General features: G+C 54.7%; 10 protein-coding genes across 10 annotated transcripts; 5 read left to right on the top strand and 5 right to left on the bottom strand.

Annotated features, from left to right (window-relative positions):
• Window positions 1–72: 72 nt before the first annotated feature.
• Window positions 73–1,278, top strand: PG997_010929 (uncharacterized protein; the record flags this gene model as incomplete). The annotated part of the gene is made up of 1 exon (XM_066815244.1): window positions 73–1,278. One exon carries the CDS (start codon window positions 73–75, stop codon window positions 1,276–1,278), a length of 1,206 nt encoding a protein of 401 aa, XP_066664534.1.
• A 992-nt stretch (window positions 1,279–2,270) lies between these two features.
• PG997_010928 (uncharacterized protein) lies at window positions 2,271–3,311 on the top strand (the record flags this gene model as incomplete). The annotated part of the gene is made up of 1 exon (XM_066815243.1): window positions 2,271–3,311. One exon carries the CDS (start codon window positions 2,271–2,273, stop codon window positions 3,309–3,311), a length of 1,041 nt encoding a protein of 346 aa, XP_066664533.1.
• A 395-nt stretch (window positions 3,312–3,706) lies between these two features.
• PG997_010927 (uncharacterized protein) lies at window positions 3,707–5,244 on the bottom strand (the record flags this gene model as incomplete). The annotated part of the gene is made up of 2 exons (XM_066815242.1): window positions 3,707–4,981; window positions 5,041–5,244. The coding sequence occupies 2 exons, from the start codon at window positions 5,242–5,244 to the stop codon at window positions 3,707–3,709; spliced, it is 1,479 nt and encodes a 492-aa protein (XP_066664532.1).
• An 860-nt stretch (window positions 5,245–6,104) lies between these two features.
• PG997_010926 (uncharacterized protein) lies at window positions 6,105–6,957 on the bottom strand (the record flags this gene model as incomplete). The annotated part of the gene is made up of 2 exons (XM_066815241.1): window positions 6,105–6,797; window positions 6,865–6,957. The coding sequence occupies 2 exons, from the start codon at window positions 6,955–6,957 to the stop codon at window positions 6,105–6,107; spliced, it is 786 nt and encodes a 261-aa protein (XP_066664531.1).
• A 26-nt stretch (window positions 6,958–6,983) lies between these two features.
• Window positions 6,984–7,358, bottom strand: PG997_010925 (uncharacterized protein; the record flags this gene model as incomplete). The annotated part of the gene is made up of 1 exon (XM_066815240.1): window positions 6,984–7,358. One exon carries the CDS (start codon window positions 7,356–7,358, stop codon window positions 6,984–6,986), a length of 375 nt encoding a protein of 124 aa, XP_066664530.1.
• A 780-nt stretch (window positions 7,359–8,138) lies between these two features.
• On the bottom strand, window positions 8,139–9,932 carry PG997_010924 (uncharacterized protein; the record flags this gene model as incomplete). The annotated part of the gene is made up of 3 exons (XM_066815239.1): window positions 8,139–8,435; window positions 8,499–9,435; window positions 9,526–9,932. 3 exons carry the CDS (start codon window positions 9,930–9,932, stop codon window positions 8,139–8,141), a joined length of 1,641 nt encoding a protein of 546 aa, XP_066664529.1.
• A 1,928-nt stretch (window positions 9,933–11,860) lies between these two features.
• Window positions 11,861–13,537, top strand: PG997_010923 (allantoate permease of the major facilitator superfamily; the record flags this gene model as incomplete). Its single annotated transcript, XM_066815238.1, has 3 exons — window positions 11,861–12,067; window positions 12,123–12,225; window positions 12,276–13,537. 3 exons carry the CDS (start codon window positions 11,861–11,863, stop codon window positions 13,535–13,537), a joined length of 1,572 nt encoding a protein of 523 aa, XP_066664528.1.
• Window positions 13,538–13,956: 419 nt separating this feature from the next.
• PG997_010922 (uncharacterized protein) lies at window positions 13,957–15,506 on the top strand (the record flags this gene model as incomplete). Its single annotated transcript, XM_066815237.1, has 4 exons — window positions 13,957–13,987; window positions 14,443–14,631; window positions 14,813–14,939; window positions 15,002–15,506. The coding sequence occupies 4 exons, from the start codon at window positions 13,957–13,959 to the stop codon at window positions 15,504–15,506; spliced, it is 852 nt and encodes a 283-aa protein (XP_066664527.1).
• A 2,143-nt stretch (window positions 15,507–17,649) lies between these two features.
• On the bottom strand, window positions 17,650–18,100 carry PG997_010921 (ring finger protein; the record flags this gene model as incomplete). The annotated part of the gene is made up of 3 exons (XM_066815236.1): window positions 17,650–17,669; window positions 17,722–17,735; window positions 17,790–18,100. The coding sequence occupies 3 exons, from the start codon at window positions 18,098–18,100 to the stop codon at window positions 17,650–17,652; spliced, it is 345 nt and encodes a 114-aa protein (XP_066664526.1).
• An 823-nt stretch (window positions 18,101–18,923) lies between these two features.
• Window positions 18,924–20,707, top strand: PG997_010920 (uncharacterized protein; the record flags this gene model as incomplete). Its single annotated transcript, XM_066815235.1, has 5 exons — window positions 18,924–19,126; window positions 19,194–19,243; window positions 19,312–19,533; window positions 19,657–20,131; window positions 20,194–20,707. The coding sequence occupies 5 exons, from the start codon at window positions 18,924–18,926 to the stop codon at window positions 20,705–20,707; spliced, it is 1,464 nt and encodes a 487-aa protein (XP_066664525.1).
• Window positions 20,708–20,777: the final 70 nt, after the last annotated feature.

Raw genomic sequence — 20,777 nt, 5'->3', positions numbered from 1 at the left:
AACCCACACACAACGGTTAGTCCATTGCTCATACTCTGAAAAGGCATGCCTGGGTGGTTCGCCAACAAGAAAATGGCCGGCCAAAAGGTCGTCCAAAGGACGCCCGCCCCGCAGCAGCAGTTGTGCCCGGACATGTTCATCTACATCTGCGACCACATCCTCGAGACCATCTACGACAACTGCTACCTGCGCGATATGTACAAGAGCCTTGTCGTCCACGGGCTCGTCCCGGTCCCCACGAAGCGCATCCGTCTCAACCACTACTGCCCGAACTGCCTGGGCGACGCCTTCGACAAGGCGTGGAGCCCGCGAAGGGGGTCGGCGGAGCTCCAGCAGAAATGGGGCCACATGATCACGCACCCGCTCGACACGACGAGCCAGGATCGGAGCACCGACCGCGTCTCGGCCCTGCTCATGTTCCACGATCTGTGGACCGCGCTCAACATCGTCGAGATGCAGCCTCACTATTTCAACGCAAAGGAGGATGTGGCCCGTGATCTCTTCTTCGCGTTCCGCTACTGGTGCAAAAAGATGGCGCGCGACTGGCAGACCGACGACCCGGAGCGCCGGGCCCGAACACGGCTCCTAGCCGTGCTCCAGGAGCAGTTCGGCTGGCTCGCGGCCAACGACGTGCAGGATCTGATGGACCAGTACCGGACCCAGTCACCCGACATCGAGCAAATCCTCCCCGGTGCCGTCAGCGACAAAGACAGCGCGTACAGCACCTGCGTCCAACGGTTCCGCCAACGCACCCGGGCCCCTTCTTTGCGGTTCCCGCTCGACTTGGTCCGCGAGTACAACGACGTGCTCCGGGCCGCGAGCCTCTGGAGCGCCGAGCTCCTCGGCCCGCCGCAGCGGTCCAGCTTGCACGGGGACCTCCTCGCGGAGCTGATCGAGAGCGACGACCGGTACGCCCCGGACCAGCACGCGCGCCTGGAGCGGGCGATTGCCGACGTCAACGACGAAGCTATGCGGTTCAAGATCCAGCTGTACGAGCTGTTCCAGCACTCGGAGCTCGCGAAGCGGATCGAGAGCGGGGCGCAGCTCGACGTCCTGGTGCGGCTCGTCGACGAGCTTGAGGAGCGGGCTCTTCTCCTCCGGCCGCTCGAGCATAGGCTGCGGCAGCGGTGGTGGGCTTATGTGGCGTTTGCGCGGCCGCACAAGGAGCTGATCCGAGAGCTGACGCAGAAGCAAGCTACGGGGACGGATCAGGAGGATAAGCAAGGCTACTTTTACGAATATACCAAAGAGCGTGCTGCGGAGCAAGGGTCGTCGTAGGTGGGGTTCGCGGTAGGTGTTTGGAAGGGGCAGTCATCTCACTTGAGGAATCGACTTTGGCGAAGTTTGCCCTTCCATAACAATGGATAAACACTGGAGTTGTGAGATAGGTTAGACAAAAGTGCACTTCGATATCATATTTCTTGGGGTTTAGAAATGAATTGAACGATTTTTCAAATGTCGCTATCGAGTATCTTGTTCTGCAGCCCTTTCACGTGAGTGCGAGTTTGTATCATTTGGAGGAGTGGGGGATACAAATAGCGATTAGTGATGTGTGAGTAACTTGAGCCAACTACGATGGAGCTTGAAATCGACCAAATATCTAAACAGTATATTTTGACTTCTTTCGTGACGCTATCATAAGAGCCGCTGTATGTTGGCAATTCGTCTTTGGGGGAATGAGGAAGAAGCGGAAGGCAGTGTGCTCTTTGGGATTCTTTGTTTCAGCTGGGCTGACCTTGGGAGTAGCCAGTGTAGGGGAAACAATGAACGCCTCATTGCAGGGCCATGTCGTACAAGCCGGTGTGTGCTAGGTTTCCAAGACGGCGACTTACTGATTCGTTGGTCTAAGATGAAGGACCAGACCGACCAGCTGTAACACCCGTTGATATACGCATTGCTGTCTAGCTGCGCTGAGCTGCCAATTGTATATCCTAGCTGTCAAAGAACTCCTGGACAGAAGTATAAAATTGCGTTTGATTGGAGCACAAGGTCCTTGTTGACGAAAACAATGTCTTCGTCCCGGTAAACAATGCATTATACCCTCAGGAAACAACTCCAAAGTGCTAGGGTCTATCATCGTATAAATATCTTCTATTGTCTGCGGTTTCTGATTCGGTTTCTCGAAAGCCAGGAAGCATCCAGCAATTTCCACAACCAAATTGTCTCAACACTTATCCTTCCTATCTGTAGAGATCGAGGTTGAAATTGATTTAAAAACGAAAATGGCCGCCCAAACTACACCAAAGCAAACACAACGACTGGTTCCAGACATGTTCATCTACATCTGTGGTCATACTTACGTGGGCAATGATGACAACCTACAAGCCATATACAAAAGGCTCGTACGCCACGGGCTTGTTGCCCTGCCCGAGGCGGAGCTCAGTCTGACACACCATTGCCCCGACTGTTTAGCAGGCGCGTTCTTGAAGGCCTTCGGCCGGGACGGCTCCGAAAGCCAGCGGCGCAAATGGGGCGACATGGCACTGCACCCGCTCAGCGCGGGCACCACCGACATCAGCACCAACCTCTTCTCGTGCCTGGTCATGTTCCGCGACCTCTTGGGCACGATGAAAGTCCGGCCCATGCACGAGCTGTACTTCGAGAGGGACGACGCGGTCGTCCACGACCTCTTCTTCGTGTTCCGCCACTGGTGTAAGACCATGGCGCTGCACATCCAGCGGCAGAAGCTAGAGCACAAGCCGCTGGAGCGGCTCATGGCCGTCATGACGGACCTGTTCGGACCGCTCCTCGCGGCCGACGTGCAGGACCTGGTGGACCTCTACCGGCTCCAGCCGCGCGAGGTCGAGAAGATGATGCCGGGGGTTGCGGGCGAGCGGGAGCGCGCGTACAAAAGGGCTATCGCGCGTTGGCGCGAGAACGTGAAGGGCCCCTTCTCGGACATGTCGTCGGAGTACCGCGGGGTCCTCCGGGCGGCCAGCCAGTGGAGCGCGGAGCTTATGGGACCCCCGCAGCACCAGGACCTGCACCGGGACGCGTTCGGCGACCTTATCGCGAACGACGAGACCTTTGACGCCGATCAGCTCGAACGGCTCGAGAAGGTCATCCTGGAGCTTAACAACGAGGCTATGCGGTTCAAGATCCAGCTGTTCGAGCTCTTCAAGTCCGACAAGCGCGCCGGGCAGATCAAGGACTCGGCGGAGAAGAATAAGCTCGAGGCACTCGTGGACGAGCTAGATGTGCTGGCCAAGCCACTGCGTCCACTCGAGGCCAAGAAGCGGGAGCTATGGCGTCTGTTTGTGGATTTCGCCAAGCATCACCCCCAAGTATTTCAAGAGCAGACCCCTAAATAGGGGTTCGCGTAAAAGGGTTGAGTGGTATAATTGGTCTGGGGAGAGCGTGACATCTACCTATGGGTGAGCTATACTCAGTGTTCTTGAGTACTTCATATGGGTAGATAGGTTACTAGGAAGGTGGAGAGTTCATAGACTGTCATCAATCTGGGGAAGGACATCGGGATGCATGGCGATAACCGGAGATACTAGTAGTGAATAAATACCCACCAGCTGAGACAATGTTCTTCTAAAATACCTTGTTGAATAAACCTTTCATATGAAGTCCCGGTCTGATATCTTTCAGTATATGATTACCCTTCGGACGTTGAGAAATCCCTTCCCCCTATCAGCCGGCCAATCCATAAGTTGATCAGTTAAATTCGGGGCCGGGGCACCCCTCGTTATTAACCGTTTTACTTGGCCCCGAGCATCTGTGGCAATAAAACCTCATTGAATTCCCAGATGATTGTCTGAAAGTGACTCGCGAAAGCCGCGCCCGTCCACCAGGTAGACCGGTGGCCCTGAAGCGCGTACAGTTTCTGGAAGAAACCGCCCCGGAGCTCTTCGGCCGACACGCGGACATGCATCGGCCCATGGTCAGAGAGTGCCACCACCTCGATCTGCTCTTCCTTTCCCGCGGAAGTACGGGGCAATATACCCTGCTCGATCAGCCGGTCTAACGAAGACTGCAGCAGCTCCTTGGCATCGGTGTAGTCGAAGTCCTTGGTGCCGATCACGAGCGACCGGAAGACTTGGCTCTCCAAGCCGCCCGCGGTATTATCCTGCAGCTCGAACTTGTCCAAGAACGGCACCTGCGGCGTCTCGAGGTAGTTAGAGGGCGCGACGGCCGCGGGGAAGTTGTCGACGCTAGTGTTGCCGGCGGTCAGCGACGGATGCCGGACGAGCGTCGCCCACACGCGATGATAGTCAAACTTCGAAAATACGCTCCTCTCCCGTGCATCTAGATTGAAAGGCCGCATAGTCTCCTCGCCCACAGGGCGGATCGCCATGAGCAGTTTAGTAGCCTGGACGGTCGTCTCTTTGCCAGTCCTCTGGTTCTTGGCCGTCAAGACCACTCCAAAGCCGGCTGTCCGCGTCGAGCGCACGACCTTGGTCTCGTAGAGGATAGACTCCTCCCCGATCTCCCGGACCATGGCGTCATACACGTCCTGGTTCCGGTGCGACGCCGTGATGAAGCCGCCCTGCCGGCCCAACATCGACCGCGCCATCTGAGCCCCGAACGTTTGCATCACCGTCAACGTCAACTCGTCCGCCTGTCGTCCAATGCCGAAACCGGTAGCAGCGTAGATCTGCGGGACCGCGTCCTCAATGCCGTGCCGCTGCACGAAGTCCCCGAAGCGCATCAAGAGATCCTCGGGGATGGCGTCGCCGGTCGGGAAGTTCCAGTACCCGGGAACGATCATGTCCTCGTACTCCTCGCAGATGCCCAAGTACTTCTCCATCGCGGCCCTCGCGGCCGCGCTCCCGGCGCCGCGTAGTCCGGGATCAGCTCCCCGGTGGTCAAGTCGGCGTACTTGGAGGGGGGCGCGGACCCGGGCGGGTGGGGCGGTGGAGATGTTGAGGCGGTCGAAGAGCGCGATGGCGCCGGCGTAGTCGATGAAGGAGAAGACGCCGAAGTCCATGGACTTGTTGGTGCCTGGGGGTGTGTAGCTGTCTACGTTGCCGCCCTGAATGTGGGAGCGCATTAGATGTGGTGCACACTTAGAAAAGAAAAAGGTGTACTTACCAGGATGCTATCCTGTTCGATCAGAATGATGCTCTTTCCCATATCCTTGAGCCGCAAAGCGGCGTGCGCTCCGCCAGCGCCGCCGCCAACAATGACAACATCAGTTTTGATTGTGTTGCTAGAAGTTGTCTCGGCGGAGGCGGCCGCGATGCTCGTCGGTATTACAGCCACGATTCCCAAGAACATCAACCAGGAGGGCGCCATTTCAACGTAGCGTTCGAGTATAAACCACACAAGGTCCGGGAACTCAGGCCTACAGAACAGTGGCAGACGGGACTGGCCTGAGATAAATAAGAATGGACGTGACTACAGTTCAGAAGCCAGAGACAAGGACTTCAGTCATATACCCTCCTCTCCGCCGGCTAGCGGAAGTGAAAGAACTGCGCTTTTAGCGCTATTGAATACCGCCAAGAACTCCCAACGGCATTATTTCTCTTTTGGGGTAGGATACAAGCCCAATGCATGTCAAGAACGGGTTGCAGTTCATGATTCGATACGGCGTATATGTATGTCAGCATTGGTTTTTCCCTCCCATGCGATGGTCGACACGCATCACATTGCACGACAGAATGCAGCTAAGTAATCTCCGGACTAGTTGCGTAACGTAATATCTAGCCAAGCCCACACACCGGCCCGTTACCCGGTCTAGACCGCTCGCCGAGCCGCACCCAATGCAACGCTGACGACCTCCGAATCCAGGTAAGAATCCAGTTGGGCGCACCTTAAGCTGCGCATGTGACGCACACTTTAAGCGAGTCCATATGGCAAGATGGATATACCCATGAGGCCGACATGCTGCCGCCCCAGCTACGTGAAAGTAAGGCTCGAGATGCGCAAACTCTTCCCATTTAAATAAACGCCAAAAAGTTCCGGTCTTGGCCAGATGCAAGGTGATAATACGAGATTGCTACTGGGTATGGACAATGTCACCCCACAGTGAAAATGATGATCCGAGTATCGGTCAGCCGGAATGGGTATAATACTATCAACTCTGAACAATAGAACACTACATAACTCCAACTCCACACCAAAGATTACTATTCATAGACCTTCCTATCCCGATTTCAAACCCCCTTCTTCTCCAAAACCGGCACCCCCTTCCCCCGGAACAGCTCCACCGTCGGCCGCGGCGCATCCCCCGCATAAAACACCTCCGTCACGTCCACGCCCCTCTGAATCAGCTTGGCCCCGCGCTCAAACATCTCGACCTCGTACCCGCGCACCGCGCGATCTCGTGCATCATCTGAATCGACCCAGTCGCCGTGTTCAGCGAGCTTGTCGGCCAGGTACAGCGCGTCCGTCATGGCGAAGTTGGCGCCCTCGCCGCTGGGCGGGCCCAGGTGTGCCGCGTCGCCCACGAGCGTGACGCCGGGGACGGCGGGCCACGCGACCGCGGCGGGCGGGATGTGGTAGAGGGGCCAGGGGCGGAAGTCGGTGGCGTTTGTGATGTAGCCGCGGAACTCGTCGGCCCAGTCGTCGCCGAAGAAGGCGGTCGAGAGACACATGGTCCGCATGGCGTCGGTGTCGGAAAAGTCCACTTGGCCGTCCGTCGCGAAGTCGGCGGGGACGCGCACGCCGAGGTACATGCGGTAGGACTCGTCGCCCAGGTTCTGCAGGGTGATCATTTTGTTGGGGCCGCCGATCAGCATCATGCCTTTGCCGACGCGGGATTGGACTTGGGTGTAGACGGGGTTGGCGGGGCTGATCCGGGACTCGATGATGTGGATGCCGCAGTATTGCGGTGTGACATCGTTGATCTGATAAGGGTAAGTACAAACGTAAGCGACACATCGTGAAAGGGGTGGAATTGGATAGTCAATGTACCAACGACCGCACTTTACTCCACGCCCCATCCGCCCCCACCACGAGCCGGAACCCCGACGCCGTCGTCCCATCCGCAAACTCCAGCACCGGCATCCCATCCTCCCCCCTGCCCACCCTCTTCAACCCCTTTCCCCAGCGAATCTTCCCTCCGGGATCGCGTCCAAATAAATCCTCCGGAGATCGCCCCGATCAATTTCGGGGAAATCGCTCCCCCGCTCGTGCTGGATGTACTGCGTGCCGTGCCTGTCCCAGACCCGGAACGTGGAAGCGTCGTAGCGCGCGTACTTTTCGAACTCGGCCAGCAGCCCGCCTTCCGCGATCGCGCGCTGGCCCGTGCTGGCGTGGATGTCGAGAGTGCCGCCGGTGCGGTCGAAGACGGCCGCGGAGGCGTCGCGCTCGTAGAGGATGTAGGAGATGCCCCGGCATTCGAGGAGGCGGGCGAGGGCGAGGCCCGAGGGGCCGGCGCCGATGATGGCGATGGATGGGGTGGCCATGGGTTTGGATATGAAGTAAGGGTATGAGTGTTCGAAAAGGTAGTGAAATTATAGTTGCAAACGACACTCCTGGCGTTGTCTGCTGTGTAGAAATGGTATGATGGCTGCGTGCTGTAGGGTGGTAGCTATTCTTGTTCCAGTCATCCAACACCAATCGCCAAGGGAGCTTGGCAGTACCTTTATACTTGATAGGCTCCTTACAATATGACCAGCAAAAGGAGGTGTGATAAACGGACACATATCCCCGGACGCGAGACTCGGCCGAGTTCGGGTGCTGAACTAGCCCGTCTTACAACTTGTCATTCTCGGACTTCAGCAAGCCCCGAGATTTCAGCTGCGGCCATCCACATTGCTTCAAGTACCCACCGTAAGACGGGCCAACGTCCGGCTAGCTGAGCGCGAAAACACCATTAGTGAGAGCCGCCGCCGCTACGTGGCTGCCTAGTGGTTTAGGGCTGACGCCTCAAGGGACCGTGCCTGCTCTCATAGCTGGAAGTTCTCAGAATACCGAAATCTCCAGATGTCCGGGGCAAAGGTAATATGTGTCATGTTCTATTTCTGTATTATACATATTCGTATATGTTTTTCTAGACCATTAACTAACATATCTGGGAAATGGCAGCGGCCCTTTGGCCTTTAGGCGGTCTGTCGCGAGGGTGTCACCATGGCGCCAAGCCATTTTTCATTGACTCAAGACCAACCAAACAGTGCAATCCGTCCCCGTAAAATCCTTGGGATTCTTGCATCTGATTGGGGCTAGTGCTAACATCGCCCGCTGTCCTAGCTGCCCACCATAACCGCCTCCGGGTGCCCCTCCGTCGCCGCCAGCTTCTGCGCAAACGACGAGCGCTTGCGCAGCGCCGCGCCCTTCCAGTAGATGGCCATGGCCGAGGCAACGAGGACGCAGCTGATGCCCGCGAGTGCCGTGTTGGCGAACTCGAGGCCGTGGCGCGGGAACGTGTGCCGGAAGTGGTCGTAGAAAGGCATCGCGGCCCACGTCAGGACGCCGGCCAGCACGTCGCGGGCGAAGCCGTTGCCGCCGGTCGCGGAGGCGGAGTAGGGGCCGTACGCGGCGACCTGAGGGGAAGAAGCGTGTTAGCACGACTGGTCCAGATATTCAGTAATGATACTGTGACTCACCATGTAATCAATCGTGGCCTGGTAGATGGCGAAGTTGGCGATACCGATAATGGCAGAGCCGATGATAGGACCGATCCAATGAGATCCGGGAACCCCCGTCCAAGCAAAGATGATCAGCCCGATCGGCAGACAAGGAGCGGTATACATGAGCCACCACAGCCGAGCCTCAAACTTGGCGTAGTCGCTGTTGGGATTATTCAGCTCCATATTGCGCTGGCGCTTGATGGCCGGGAAGAAGCTGAAGTAGGCCACCAGGTACCCCAGCCCGATGGTGACGAAGGTGAGGCCGATCTGCCACGAGTTGAAGTGCCAGACCTCGTACACGAGCCCGAAGGACTGGAAGCCCATGAAGATGAGGGCGTCGCTGAAGCCCGAGAGTAGCGACAGCACGGCCACGATGGGCTCGGTGATCAACATCTTGAAGGGCCGGAACCAGAGTGTCGTCATCTCGGCGGGCGCCAGGACCTCCTTCCACGGCTTCTGCTCGTTGGGGCCGTAGACGTTGGTCAGCGGCCCTCCCTGCTTCCGCAGCATCTTGGCGTAGGCGGCGAGGCGGCAGGTGACGCGCGTCTCCTCGACGAGGAAGAAGTGCAGCAGCTGCACGGCGACGCCCGCAATCAGCTGGAACCAGATGGTCCAGCGCCAGTGCATGTAGTACTCGACGAAGCCGCCGATGATGGGGCCGAAGATGGACCCGCCGACCGACGAGAGCACGACAAAGAGTACGGCGTACTGCTGGTCGTCGGCGCGGTACATGTCGGCGACGATGCCGAGGGTTACGCTGCCGCCGGCCGAGAAGAGACCGCCCAGGCAGCGGAAGGCGAGCAGTGTCACGAAGTTGGGCGCGAGGCCCGCGATAAGGCAGCAGAGATTAACGAGGCCGAGGGAGACTTGTAGGACGGGCCAGCGGCCGAGTTCCTCGGACCAGGGGGCCCAGCTGCGGATTTGATGTTGTGTCAGTCATGGTATCCCTTAAATTGGCTAGGGCGGATGTCATCCACTTTGGAGGCAAGGACTAAGTACTTACAGCTCACATCCAAACCCGTACAAGACCAAGAACGCACCCGCGCCGGCGCGAGCTGTCTGCTCGGTGATCCCAAACTCATGTGCCATGCCCTTCTGGCCGTTGGCATAGAGCGACGTGTTGAAGTTCATCGAACATTGTACCAAGAAGACGACGATCAATATCCGCCATTTCTTCCATGTCTTGAATGCGTACGCTGAGGCTTGGGTATAGTCTGCTTCTTGAATGATGATGGGATGGTGCGGCGGCGTCGCCGACCCGGCAGAGGGCGTACTCAGCTCCTTCTCTTCCACCATGGCTCCGACGTCGGATCCGGTGACGACTTTTGTCGCCGCTGTCGTGATTCCAGGAGTGTCATCATCCCGGCTTATTGCCGTCGTGATCCTGTTATCTTGGGTTTCTCGCGCCATGGCTGGGTTAGATGATAGCGAAAGACTGAAAGATAAAGGATATGATGTGAGTCAATGATACATAAACAAGCGGGAAGAGAGATAAGGGAGAAAAGCCAAGTCTGGGAGATAGGAATTTCCTGGGGAAATATCTCCTGTTTTGTAAGGGATTTCTGCCGGCCAAAAGTTAAGATACGAGCGTGGGTCAAACAGATGGTGGCAATGGTCACGTAGACAATGGTAATGGTCACGGAGGCGATGGAAACGCACTCGGGCACGTCAAATGCCTCAAGATATGGGGCTGTGATGGAGCGCATAGAATGCAGCTCGGAAGTATAATCGAAAGAGGGGATTTCCATCATGCACAGCTGATCAGGCAACCGGGACTGGAGAATGGTGGTCAGGACATGGAGCTGCGCCAACATGTTCACGAAGCATCGTCATGGCGACTCTGATGTTGTTGTTGAATGGTAGTGTAGGTGGTTGTCCGGGGTCCTGGGTCAGATGTCATTTTAAGCATCGACTTTTGGGATGGGAAGGGCAACTCGCATGGGACGAATTAAGCAGGGCAGAACTCAGAGCCGCATCCCGTAGCTTGTTACTGGGTTCGCTGTTTGCGCTGGTTGAAGCATGTAACCATGTGCCGCACCGACCCAACGGCAAAAGTGACCAAATTGTGATGTGTGACCGGAGTGACCGGATGAACTCAAACCATGATAACCAAGTATTGAAGATCTGGGGACCCCAGACAAACCCCAGGAACCTGAAAGCGTTTCGCGGTCAGCTGTCGTGAACCGGCATTTGAATGCCGTTCCGCGCTGGTTGGGTTTGGGATGCTACCAGGGGATATTGCTCCGGTGGTCGATGATTCCAGTGACTAGACTGCATTTGCTATACATCACATCATCACATGCGAATTGCTGGTCTGGTGCCTTTGGAGAAAGGGTTCCGGTGATTTTATTTTTTTCTGGCATATCAATCAATTGGTCAATGTCGGTCTCTATGAATTGAAGAAGTACAATGGTGTCCAGTGGGATGTCCTGCCTCTTCGCCAACCCTGATCACCTTCCACCAGCTGTTATGATGAGAAGCAGGATGGAATATCGATAACGATAAGCAACGCCCTGCCAACTCTGATTCCAGCCATTGACATCGATTGGCCCTAATGCATGCGCTGGAAAAATAAGGTTTGCGCAGTTATCTAGGATGCGGTCTCTGGGTAAGGGATGCTCGATTTCGCGCATGCTCGGCCGATAGGGTTTAATGTTGTTCGAGAACGTCTCGTCCCGATTGCGGCGAGGTGCTTCAAGTTCCGTTCATCCGGCCATGAGTATCGAATGACTTTGATACTGGAGGTTGGCGACGTGATAATTGCAGAGTTAGATTTTCTTCTTCTTCTTTTTTCTCTCTTTTTTCTCTGCACCGGCAATTTGCTCCCACTTCGAGAGCTTTGCACTACCTCTGTAATAAACCAACATTCAAGGCCAGCGAGACGTCTTGTCCACTCACGTTGTGGCCTCCAAAGAATAGAATCAGTTTAATATCTTATAATTTCGTAGATTATTCCGCTTAAGTGGAAGTAGACGAGGGTGGCATTCGGGCCCGGCAACATCCGCGACGCCGGCTATCTCGCAGCAACCCTGCATTGCGTGATTGCGGATCGCCATGGCGCGAGTCGCATTCTCAGCTTCACATATCTCGTAGAGCCGGGTTCATAGCGCTTACGAAGACTTCTGCACGTTATCTTTAATTAATGATGTGATCCCCGAGGTTGGCTTCTATTGGGCGACAACGGGGAGAATTGCTTGGTTCCCTCGCGACCATGTTCCTGAATCCAGCTGTTGTATATAAGAGTCACTCCTGCTCGCTCTCTTGCTGTATGCCAAGATGACAGGATCGTCTCGGTCATCTGTCTGGCCTACACCCCCTTTGCCGCAATTGCGCTAATCATGGGATCCGAGAAAGAGGCTCGCGTTACGAGCCCGGAGGGAAAGGGCAACACAGTCACTGAAAAGTACGCCGATGTCACCCTCCGCCTCCTTGAGGACCATGGCGACCAATTCGGCCCCTTGACACCAAAGGCCGAGAAGAAGCTGCGAAGGAAGCTTTATCTACGCCTTATGGTCCTATTGTCGGCAATTAACATTATGCTATTTGTACGATAAGCCCCTATTACAAGCTAGTGGTCTTGGTACTGACCGCCTCAAACAGGTCGATAAATCAACACTGGGATATGCCGCCATTCTCGGTCTTTTCAAAGAGACAGGAGTTACGCCAGCTCAGTACAACAACCTGAACACCATGTTCTACGTCGGTAAGTAAGAATATCAGGTTGGAGTATCCTATATGCTGACATAGTGAAAGGTTACCTCGCCTTCCAGTGGCCCGGCCACTACCTGATGCAACGCCTCCGCTTCGGCAAATTCGTCAGCTTCGTAATCTCCTCCTGGGCCGTCATCATCTTCCTCCACTGCGTCGCCGTCCGCTACTCGGGCCTCATCGTCATGCGCCTCGCCCTTGGCGCCGCCGAGTCCGTCATCGTGCCCGCCATGGAGATCACCATCGGCATGTTTTTCAACCGGCACGAGCAATCCTTCCTGCAGCCCGTGCTGTGGATCACCTGCCAGGCCGCGCCCATCTTCACGGGGTTCATCTCGTACGGTCTCCTCTGGACGACGGGGCCCGTTTTGCCCTGGAAGCTGCTGCATATTGTCACGGGAGGGATTACGTTGTTGCTCGCCGTCTGGGTCTGGATCGATTACCCGGCGAACCCGGCTGAGGCCCGCTGGCTTACTCTCGAGGAGAAGGTCCATGTTATTCGCCGCGTGCACGCGTCGTCGCAGAGCTCGATTGAGCAGAAGCGCTTCAAGAAGGAGCAGTTCGTCGAAACTCTCAAAGACCCCGTCTCCTGGCTCTTCGCCCTCCAGTCCTTCACGCTCATGTACTCGAACAACCTCAGCTACGGCCAGAAGAACCTCATCACCACCTCGATCGGCATCGACCCGCTCGGCTCGACGCTGGTCGCCGTAGCAGGCGGCTGCCTCGGCGTCGCGTGCTGCGTCGTCGCGACGATCCTGCTGCGGCGGTACCCGCGCCACCTCGCGCTGCACGGGACGGTCTGGTGCGTGCCCGCCGTCGCGGGCGGGCTCGGCATGGTGGCCATCGACTGGGCGAACAAGCTCGCGCTGCTGGCGTGCCTGATCCTCGCGGCCAGCGTGTACGGCATCACGTACATCATCGCGCTCGGCTGGACGACGGCGACGGCGGCGGGGTACACCAAGAAGCTGACGCGCAACGTCATGTTCATGATGGGCTACAGCGTGGGGAACTTGGTGTCGCCGCAGATCTGGGTCCCGTCGCAGGGGCCGCGGTTCTACGGCGCGTGGGCTTCTATGATCGTCGTTAGTTGGGTCGGCACCCCGGCTATCCTATGGCTCATTCGGTTCATCCTGGCGCGCCGGAATAAAGAGAAGCGGGAGTGGATCGCGGGCTTGAGTGATGACGAGCGGGATGGCGGGTTTGTGGAGCAGGTGGATGAGTCTGGGCAGATGGTCAGGGTCAAGGTTGATATTGCGGTTTTAGACTTGACGGACCTGGAGAACAAGTTCTTCATTTACCCTCTCTAGATAGATACGCATTTCACGTGAGAGTTGTGTGTTGTACAATTCCATCAATTTTAATCATTTGGCTGATCTACTGGGCTTCTAAATCAGTCAGGGTCCAACAGTGGATAGCCTTGGGAAGAAGCATCGCAAGTTAAGTATTATTAAAAGTGCGCGACATAAATAAACAAAAAAAAGGAAAGAAAAGGGTAAATGTGTTTATACACTTACTATAACATCAATTGATTCACATTGGATTCCCAGTTCTTCTTTTTTCAGTTATATATATCTTCTCCGTCATCGCCGAAGAATGGGGGTGGGCTCCTGTCTCGTAGGGGATCCCGCTCCCGGATTGGGTTTCGTGGACCCCCTGGACTTCTCGACCTGCTTCTACCCCTTCCCCTGACCTGTGGAGTGTTCCCTACTTCTATATCATCTTCATCATGTTTTTCATCCCCCACTGCTCCTTGTCCTGTAGGTGTCGAAGTGACTGTCTTCTCCTTCGCCCGTGTCTTTGTCGCTTTGGTCGTCGCTTTGGTCGCTTGCTGTGCATCTGCGGCTTTCAATGCCGCTCTTCTCGCCAACGGTGTGAGCGCGTCTTTGTCTTTGACTTTCTTTGACTTCTTCTCAAGGGCCAATTCTTGAGCGTGCTTGATCTGCACTTCGAATGCCAGCTGCGTGAACTCTGAATGCCTTTCATTGTTGAAGAGCTCCATCAATTGAGCGTCCCTCGAGTTGGGAACTGGTGCGAAACTATCTGCAACTGCCTCTGCGACGACTCCTCTGATGGTACCAACACCAGGAGATAATTTGCCATCATGTAGCTGCCGAACGCTTTCCTTATTCGTCATGACAATGGAGTGCCGAAGGCCCCCACAACTACCACCGGCGTAGTCTGTGATGGCGTGGTGTAACTCACGACCCCTCAGGTGGCAGTGCGAGCCGGATGGGAACGGGATCCGGACACCGAGCTCCTTCAAAACGAGATCCCCCCTTGATCGAAGTCGCCAAATGTGACGCTTCCTGCGAGGCCGTGCTTCAGGTCTGTCGTGTCTCGATGACCTTCGGTCAAGGGGTCGACCAGCTGTGCGAGGAAGGAGTACGGATTCTGGTCATCTGTAAGAGAAGAAAAGGTTAGCATCGTGTCTAGGAGAGATGTGGCGTTTCTGGGGAGTAAAGTAAAGCACATACCTTTTACACTAGAGAGCTGGAGATCCGGTAGGAAGCTGTTATGAATCTTCACGCATTCTGCGTGGAGGTCTGGATCCCACCGGCTCAATGACCCTCTCAACTGCTTAGTGGCCAGTCCGTATAAGCCGGTCAACAGCTTCGGGAACTCGTTTTGCCACGCAGAGTCACCACCCGGTCCTGCGTTCGAATTCGTGCCCGGGCCGTGTGACGCCTGGGAGAACTTCTGGAACTTCAGGTGAGGAAGACTAGAAGCAATCTTCTCCGTGTGGAGCCCATAGTGCTCCACACCGAACACAGCCCGGTGCAGCTCTTGCTCGGGACAGTCGGTCGATCGAGGATCTCGGCTCGGCTTGTTCACGAGGTGGTGGTCGACCGTCGTGGCATGTCGAATCGGGTCGGGACTGACGTACGGGTAGCGCCACGCGAACGACCTCGCTGCGCGGTCCATGCGCTCGAGAAGGGAGGGGGCCGAGGGGAAGAGCCGTTGTGTCGCATTTGTGATGACACCAGCGATCAAGTCATTGTTCTTGTCCCTCAGGATCACAATGTCCTTTCCACTTATCACGTCGCACAGCTCAGCTGCCTCGATGTCGATAAGGTAGTCTTTGTGCCTATTCTCATCCCATTTTGTTCCTCTCTCATATATCTCCGAGGCTATTTCGAGGCTAGAAATGAACAACAGGCGGTCTTTTGCTTTTATGCTTTCAACGTCCCCGTCCCCGAGAAGCGAACTCCTTCCTTTCTGGTCATTCCGCGTCTGGAAGAGCCGTCCATGGGCTACAGCTTTGAACAATGGCCATGAATCTTTATGCTGTTTCTTCAATCTGCCATTCTTGTTGAGGAACCGGTGCTGTCCCTCAGGCTTCTTTTGGTCTTCGAAGAGTACCCTTGCAATGGCGTGAACTGCGTCGTCTCGCTCGATGTTTTCAATCTGAGCTCGTTTCGTCGCCTCCGCTTCGATGTGTTGGGCACGATCCCCCTTGCTGTATTGCTTTGGTTTGCCGTCCTTTGCGTCAAACATCGGGTATGTTCGTCTGTGGACTTTGAATCCATGGAGGGAGAAGTCTTCTATAATCACGCCCCAGTCGTCCTTGGGCTTTTGGTAATCTTCCGCCACATAGCCAGGCGAGGTGAAGTCGTCTCTGAGTGATGGTTCTAGGGTGTCGAGGAGGCGCTGAACTGAAGTGTCGTGGTGCTCGACGTCTATGTCTGACAGGTCCTCCACGGTGACGGCAGCGTCTTCTAAATGGCTGACATTTGAAGCCCATTCATAGAGCTGCCCTTGAAATGTCTCTTCCAAGTTTGTTAGAGGGTTTAGTCGTGACCCTTGAATTGTACCGTTCCGAGGATTGGCTAGGCTGGCGCTTAAGATGACGCCACTAATGCCTTTTACTATATTTCTATTGGTAGGATAATTAGGGATTTGATTTAGGGGACGGGTAGTGCTCATTTTCCTATAAAATCGTGACTTGAAGGTTAGATGTTTAAATTACTTATTTCTTTAAAAAATGTATTTTTAGACAGGAGCTGGTGGAGAAACTAGGACTGTGTGTTTCTATAGGGTTAACACGATTAATTTAAGAGTTGGTGGGGGATCTATCGTGTTAAGTGTGAAATTGGGTTGGGATGTGCTGGGATTTTATTTAATAGCCAGCTGGCTGACTGAAATGAGACCTGCTGCAGCAAGCCCAGACAGTTAACCAGAAGCTCTGTGGTTAGACCATCTCAATAAGGCTGCCTCCATACTCATGCCATAGACACCGTATACAGTGTCGACTCAAACTATCAGGTAGTGCTACCCTACATGATTCTAGGCGGATCAAAACACACGGTAACACTTAGGTGGTCACCGCGAATTCGGATGGCAACGTGACACTATCTGGCGATGGTACCGTATGTTGCAAAGATACCTACACAATTCTTGTTTTTATATTTATTTAAGCACGAAAACAAGCACAACTTATAGCTTGCATATGCGTCATACCACAAAGACTAGACACATGAAACCAAAAGGAGGGTCGAGTTCTATCTCAGGTACGTTACTTGAGCTGATAGCTGTGTAATGGAACAGCTTTGCCTGTCTTCTGGAGTTGGATGTTTGGCAAACCGCGATGGTATGATAACTTCGACCCTTTCAAGACGCCAGCCTGGTATCACAGATTGTAATGCAACATGAATTGGGGGCAGCATATTCTTAACGCAATCAGCGAAGCAACGTCTCAAGTACCTTTTTGACCCCAGTAATTCACCATGTATTAAGCGCCACAATTCAGTCAAATTACGAGAACTATGTCCCAGCACTCGCAACGTGTTGTAAGAAGAGGACTGGATTCGACTTCTTTCTGGCGGACTATTCTCGCTACGACTTTGCCTGAGGGCTATATCGGACGCGGTTGGATACATTCACGCCAACCCAAAATCAATCTTGCATACTCCCTGTTTTTTCTTTCTTTTTTTCTTCTTCCTTTCCTGGATCAAACTGCATTACTCGCGGGGCTTGGTTGTCCTAAAGTATATATTCATAGATATGCTCTGGATCGGAAAGAGCGCAAAGATACCTTCACGTTCTACCGGGAGCCCTCTTCTCTCGATATGTGTTGGGTTTGCCCGGTTTTCAGTCACTTGCTTTTGCTGGCCTGCGCTGGTATGAGTCGAAAATCGAAAGCGCGCACACACACACACACACAAAAGTACCATTCCCACAGTCCCCCTTTACTTTCATCCCGTAAGTAGAGTATGGTAAACAGTTTATTGGGCTAATTCAAGGCCATTTCAAGGCCCAATGGAGGGGCCTGTATCCCACTAGTAACCTGTGCTTCCGCTGCAAACAGTTTCCGTGGAAGTGTTCGCCCCAAGTTCAGACAATCGGGCACTACCCTCCCAGAAAAACTCCTTTTGGCATAGGGTACCTGTTACCAGGGAAATCAAGTTAGCAAGCCTTTAGACTATTGAGTCTCACAGATATCTGGATGTATTGGATAACAACAGAATGTGCGACGTATGCCGTCTGCACTCACATTTCATCACGTCACTGAGAAACAGTTAGCAAATGTAAACCTCGCAGAACATTAGGTGGAAAACGTACCAGCCCCCGTCCTTCTCTATTCTCGCCTTGCACTCGGGGTTCGGGCACTTCTGAGTCGTTGCTCGGATGGTCCTGGCGCTGTCGAATTCTTGCTTTAGTCGAACGACAAACTGACATGGTGGCGATGTGGTGAACCAGCAAGACTTTGGCTGCTTCTTGTTTTTGGATCTCACGATCGTATGGTTGCTGGTTGCGCACGAGCGTGTCTGGGGTGCGGCGGCTTGCTCTTTCTCGCTTTCATGAGCTGTGGGTTGTTGTTCTGCAGTGCGAAAGAAGTCGCGAATATTGCGAAACATATCAGAGGAGAACATGACGCTCGCTAAATTTTGTGTAGACAAGAATACAGTAATGAAGAAATGGCGATATCAGTTTCAAGGTGCGAAATTCATTTTTGCTGAATAATAGGCTGGCTCAGTGGTGTTAAATCTTTATAGATAACTTTCTCAATCTCCGCTAGGCCGGAGGTTATCACGAAGCTTCAAGTCGGTCCGCGGAACTGTAAAGGGATGTTAGTTCGGTTCCGGGACTTTCCAAGGCACTGGATACAGTGATTTCCATTAGATTTAACATAGGTTGGGAATTGCTATTTTCACCTTGCGCATTGATGAAAGTAGCCTTGGTGGCTATGCATTCTGTCGGGTGTGTTTGCTTGGCATCGCATCTATGAAATCAGGGGAAGTTTTATACGGATGCAAGAAAACTTGACTTAGTGACGGCATTATATGTAACTTTCCGCCACGAATATACCACTGATACTAGGATGTGAAAACCCTACTCGGGCACCCTTGCACTGTGTTCAAATTGCATTACTGCGCATGGCCGAGACGAGCAACTTTGACAAGACTGTAGAAGACCTGATACCTTGATATGCTTAGTTTGGCTGTCAGCTGAGCAGCTATGGACGGTAATGGGCCGGAGATGAGATAATCCATGCTGCTATACGCGGAAACGTTAGTGACATATGCACGCCGCATCTAACCAACCCTAAGCCGGCAAGGGGAGGCACAGCCAAGGACAACCAACCCCTGTCCCTTTTGTTCGTTTGGTGGGTCATCGCCCCCCCAACCACTATTTGAGGCACAGCATCGCCGCCGCCTTTGACGGCTTTCCAATAGATGATAAAGAAACCCCATCATGGATAGTGCTACAGGGAGGGAAGACTTATCATTGTCAGCTACGACGCCGTCGCAAGGATTGAGCAAAAGGGCGTACGCCAAACCATTCCAGTTTAATGATCATCGAGATGTCATCACGTACCTCTATGCGCGCGATGGACTGGCCCTGACACTGAAGGAGACCATGCTGGTCATGGAGAAGCGATACAACTTCTTCGCAACGTGCGTATTTGAACCCGAAAGACCGTAATTGTGGTGGACAACGTCAGCTGATGAATAGTGACTGTAGGCCGCGGATGTACAAGGCGCAATTGGCCAGTTGGGGACTGCACAAGAACAGTGAGCTTGAACTCCCCTCATCCAATATCTCGACACGCAGTAAAAACACATTTCTCACATGAACAAAGCATCGAAGAAGGACGTCGGGTCGCAGCAGATGCAGGTGGGGACCCGGACCCCGCCCAGGCATCGCACCGCGGACGGTAAAGTCCCCTTGAGCGAGGATTGGGTTCGAGATCTGCTGCGGCGCGTATCACTGGAACGGGCCGCGCGCGGCCGTACAGCACCGCCGGTAGCCTCCTTGCAGCTGCCTGATATCTTGCGGGTGCCGGAGCATTACATGCGCTACCGTAAGCTCCCCCAAGAGTAACTTCGCCATCAAATATGCTTTTCTGCTCAAGCCCATGCCAAACTGCCATGGAACGCGACGATGATGAAACCCTCAGACCAAATGCGCTAATGGGATGTCGCAGTGCGTGAGCTGGTCGAGCTCTGTTGGGAGAAGAGGGTCGTTCCGGCTGGACGTTGGCCATCCAATGAGTCCATGAATGAATGGTTTGGTCTAGTGATACTGGCATGCCGGCTGCTAGAGTACGGTCGCGTGCGACAGGGTTTCTGGGTCGTCAACCTGTGTTTCGACCGCTTCGCCGATATCATACTACGAGGCTACCACCCCGCCGCCTGGGCCTACGGCTACATAGCTGGGTTCCTCTTGGGCTTTCAGTCGATAGAGCTCGGTCACTCGTATGCGCGCTACGTCCAGAGGCTGGACGCCATTTCGGATCATCCGAAGCCCAAGGGGTCCGCCGCGCTCTGCCCGTTGACGCCGACGTTTGAGTCTGACGGAAAAGGGGCAAGCTTCTCGGACATTTCGCTGCTCTGCGGTAGACCCTTGTGCGAGGTCCACCTGGCCGAGCTGGTACGACAGAAAAGAGGCACCCCGGGCGAGTGCGAGATAGTTCCGACCAAGGACATCCCGCATTTCGGGGACATACGAGACGCTCACCTAGGAATCGGGGTGCTGCGCAAGAAGATACTACGGACGAGGAGCCAAGCCCCCACGGCGCTGCCACAGAGGACGATGATGATGATGCCCTGGGTCGGGAGATCCGCGACCGCGACTGCCGGGCTTGGGTCTGCGTCCGGAGCGGCCGGTACGACGAGGCTAAGAGCGTGCTGGACGGCGTCTCGGAAGGGGAGCTGGCGCGTGCTTACCCAGAGCACCCGGAGTACGTCATCTCCTTCTACGACTCGCGCGCACTGTTGGCGCGGAGCGACGCGAGGCAGTCCTCGGCGCAGGTGGTGGTAGTGGCGACGGCGCTGATCGGTTTGTTAAAGGGGCATTACGGGCTCGCTGACCACCGTACCATCGATGCCTATGCTGACCTGGAGGCATACCTTCGTGGGAAAGGCTGTGAGCACCAGGCTGAAGAGGTACGGCAGGACATTAACATAGCGCTAGATGCGGTTGAAGAGAAGATGAATGCAGCGCATCGCTCCTCGAGGCGAGGAGAGCGCCCGTGACAAATCTCAAATGTCCGCCCCTTATTAAACGTCGCTTCCATAGGCTCACTCTCCCGCATTGCCTGTATAA

Source organism: Apiospora hydei (assembly GCF_038363865.1).
Source record: "Apiospora hydei strain CBS 114990 chromosome Unknown utg000008l_segment0_segment0, whole genome shotgun sequence".
NCBI classification, from domain to species: Eukaryota; Fungi; Ascomycota; class Sordariomycetes; order Amphisphaeriales; family Apiosporaceae; genus Apiospora; species Apiospora hydei.
The sequence above is the reverse complement of the archived record's forward strand: the minus strand, read 5'-3'. Positions and strand labels throughout refer to the sequence as shown.